General features: G+C 41.4%; 1 protein-coding gene across 1 annotated transcript; it reads left to right on the forward strand.

The window, feature by feature from the left end:
- The first annotated feature begins 634 nt into the window (after positions 1-634).
- On the forward strand, positions 635-3,148 carry LOC142355014 (uncharacterized). Its single transcript, XM_075407320.1, has one exon. It carries the CDS (start codon positions 635-637, stop codon positions 3,146-3,148), a length of 2,514 nt encoding a protein of 837 aa, XP_075263435.1.
- The last annotated feature ends 549 nt before the right edge of the window (positions 3,149-3,697 follow it).

The raw sequence follows: 3,697 nt of genomic DNA on the forward strand, positions 1-3,697 counted from the left end.
ACTATCAACCACACAGGGGAAAGGTATGAAATAGGTCTTCCATGGAAAGTACCTGCCAATCTTCAAAATAACTATTTTTCTGCCCTCAATCAGCTAAACAGTTTGAACAAACGACTTAATAATGATCCAAAACTAAGTGATATGTACCAACAGACTCTTGTCACAGATCTCGAGAAAAATTACGTCAAGCCAGTGGAAATGACAGACCCACCCCCTGAGAAAATATGGTACTTGCCGCATCACCCTGTTCAAAGCGCAAACAAACCAAACAAAGTGCGTCGTGTCGCCAATGCAGCGTCAAAATTCAAAGGCGAGTCACTAAATTCCAATCTTTTAACAGGACCAGACCTCTTAAACAGTCTAATAGGAATTTTGGTCAGATTTCGTGAAAAACCTATTGCTATTTTGGCAGACATTGAAGGAATGTTTATGCAAATCGGCATCCGAAATGAAGATCAATCTGCACTACGTTTCCTATGGTCTATTGACAACGATGTGCGACAGTTTCAATTCACCAGATTGATTTTCGGTGCAACTTGCTCACCATCTTGTGCAATTTTTGTCTTAAACAGATGCGCAGAGGACAACGTCGAGACATATCCAAAAGCACAGAGCGCTATAAAGTTATTTTTATATGGATGACTACATCCAGTCCTTCGACTCTCCTGAAAATGCCAACGCGACTGCATTTGAAGTAAAGAACTGCCTGAGAGCCGGTGGTTTCCGCCTCACAAAATTCCTGTCAAATCATCAACAGGCTCTTCAGTGTATTACTCCAGAAGACCTCGAGGAGCCCAAGAGTGAAACAGGAGTCCTCGGACAAAAATGGAACCTTGAAAAAGATACATTTTTCATGAAATCCATAGGAAAATTCCCTAAAGAAGCTGAACAATACACTCAACGGAAACTTTTCAGTCTGGTGTCATCGATTTTTGACCCAATTGGGTTTCTTGGCCCAATGACAATAAAGTTCAAAATTCTTCTTCAGCAGCTTTGGAAGTTAGGTAGAAAATGGGACGAGCCACTCCCAATTGAACTTCTACATCCCTTACAAAAGCTCCTTAACAGTTATCACTCTATGCCTCAACTTGAACTTCCACGACAGATGACAACACAGAATCTACTGGAGACAGAGAACCAGTTGCATGTTTTTGTTGATGCATCGATTGTTGCAACGTGTGCTGTTGTCTACCTCAGGAGCTTGAATAAGACCAGCAACGAAGTACAAACTGCATTCGTGATCGGGAAATGCAAAGTAGCGCCCGTAAAACAGTTGAGCGTTCCAAAGTTGGAACTAGAGGCATCTGTCACAGGTGTTCGACTCCTGAATTTTGTTAGACATGAACTCTCTGTTGAAATCAGCAATGTTTTTTATTGGACGGATAGTCAAGTTGTACTTGACTGGATTGGTTCTTCCAAGAAGCAACCAGTTTTTGTTGCTAATCGTATTGCAGAAATAAAAGTAAAAAGCAAACCTGACAATTGGAATCATATTGCGACAAACTTAAACCCAGCTGATCATGGTACTCGTGGTTTAGAACCCAAGGAAATTGAAGCGAAATGGTTTAAGCCACCAGATTTTCTCTCCACAAATGATGTCTTTTGTAGACCTACAAAGCAACTGCCGATTTGTGCTGCAACAACACGATCTGCCTTAAGAACCAAGAAACCATTACTCGACCCTAAACAGTTTTCAACAGGGACAAAGATTTTGCTAACGATAGCTACTGTTTTCAATCTGATCTACAGAGCGAAAAAACAGCGTGACAATCACCATCAATACACTGTTGAAGACATTGAATTATCAAAATCTTACTTGATACAAATGTCGCAAGTCAATAGCTTCCCAACCGTCATCGAGTTGCTAAAAAGTAGCCGTAAACTGGACCCGAAATTCAAACACAGGTCGTTAAACCCAATGCTTGATAAGAACGGTATATTACGCGTCTGTGGAAGGCTAATTTTTGCTCCCAGTGAACTCGAGTTGGCCAAGCGGCCAATACTACTTCATGCAAAAGATCACATTTGTCGTTTATACCTCGAACATGCCCATCGCATCTGTGTGCATCAGGGAACAGAAGCCACTAAGGCTTTTGTACAGCAAAGGTACTACGTAATTGGTCTCCGTAGAACACTGCAGAGCATTAGATACAAATGCTTCCTTTGTCGACGTTTCGAACCACAAAACATTGAGACTTTTATGGCACCGCTACCTGATTGCCGCTTCCCGACTGAAAACAAACAATTTACATTTGCCAACTGCGGATTAGACTTTTTCGGCCCATTTTACATTGAGGAAGAAAAAGATAAGTTTCAGAAACACTACGGCCTCATCTTTACTTGTCTGGTAACGCGAGCTGTTCATTTGGAAACCTGTCCAGATTTGAATACAGACAGTTTTCTGAACGCCTACCGCCGCTTCACTTCGCGAAGATGTCAGCCCGCTGATTTGTACAGTGACAACGGTAAGACTTTTGTTGGTGCCAAAGAAGAACTCAAAAGGTGTCTGAATGATCTCGACAAGGATAAAATTCACAAAGCACTTGCAGCACAGAACACCAAGTGGCACTTCAACCCACCTTATGGCCCTCATTTTGGCGGCGCTTGGGAGCGGCTGATCCAGAGTGTCAAGCGGACGCTCCTGATCATTCTAGGGTCAAGAAAGTTTACTTTTGACGTTTTCCACACAATCATGGTTGAAGCAGAAGCTATGATGAACTCCAGACCACTTACAAACGTGTCGGACGCCATGGAAAACGAAGAACCATTGACGCCAAACCATTTTCTACTTCAGCGTCCTTACAACTCTCTTCCCCCTGGTATCTTCCCGTCAACCAAGCCAGCTAACATGAAGTCTTGGAAAAATGTTCGACAATTCCTCAACCACATCTGGAGGAGACTGGTCCGGGAATACCTACCGACCTTGATAAAGCGACCAAAATGGACCGAAAACGCCGGGAATTCACTCAAAGTCAACGATGTGGTGTGGATCCTGAAAGACTTCACCCCACGTGGTATTTGGCCTCTGGGAAGAGTAGAAGAAGTGTTCCCTGGACGAGATGGTAACAACAGAGTAGTTAAAGTGAAAACGGCTTACGGCACCTTCGTCCGCCCCGTGTCCGGTCTCGCCCGTGTTTTCGCTGATTAGCTTTTTTGTTGATATTTTTTGCGCTCCGGTTTTAGGCAAAGGGGGTTGCATATAGTTTTATTCAATTTAATTTGGGTTTATGGATTCTAACTGGAATTGGAAACAATATTTATTTGGTGGATTTATTCGTGTTTTACCCTCTTATTCCTGTTGCCCCCGTGAAGCATGTTGCGGATGCAACTTCAAGATGGCTAAATACGGAAGTTAAGATGATTTGCCGCAAAAAACTTGACTTTATGTCCCACATTGCTAACTGTCAGTTACCAAAAACATGGAAACAAAACATCTGAATTTGACTTTTTCAATGCTAGAAATATGTTTTCACTACACAAAATATGATTTAACTTAATGTTTATGACGTACAGAATTCTTCAGGTGTACTTACATTTTTGTTAATAGAATATAACTTAGGATACGTTTTTCATTCTTTTATGTTACAGCTATCCCTGAAATAGGACATTTCATTCGTTTGTTTTTTAAATCTATCTTTTCTTTATAACAAAATATTAATTGAAATGTCTATATCAACCTATTTTCTCTTGATAATTG

This window comes from Convolutriloba macropyga, unplaced genomic scaffold (genome assembly GCF_964194025.1).
Source record: "Convolutriloba macropyga unplaced genomic scaffold, txConMacr16.3 SCAFFOLD_2224, whole genome shotgun sequence".
NCBI classification, from domain to species: domain Eukaryota; kingdom Metazoa; phylum Xenacoelomorpha; order Acoela; family Convolutidae; genus Convolutriloba; species Convolutriloba macropyga.

What these genes read in the sequence shown, in the direction of transcription:
- LOC142355014 (XM_075407320.1), top strand. Translation starts at nt 635, where the DNA reads ATGGATGACTACATCCAGTCCTTCGACTCTCCTGAAAATGCCAACGCG.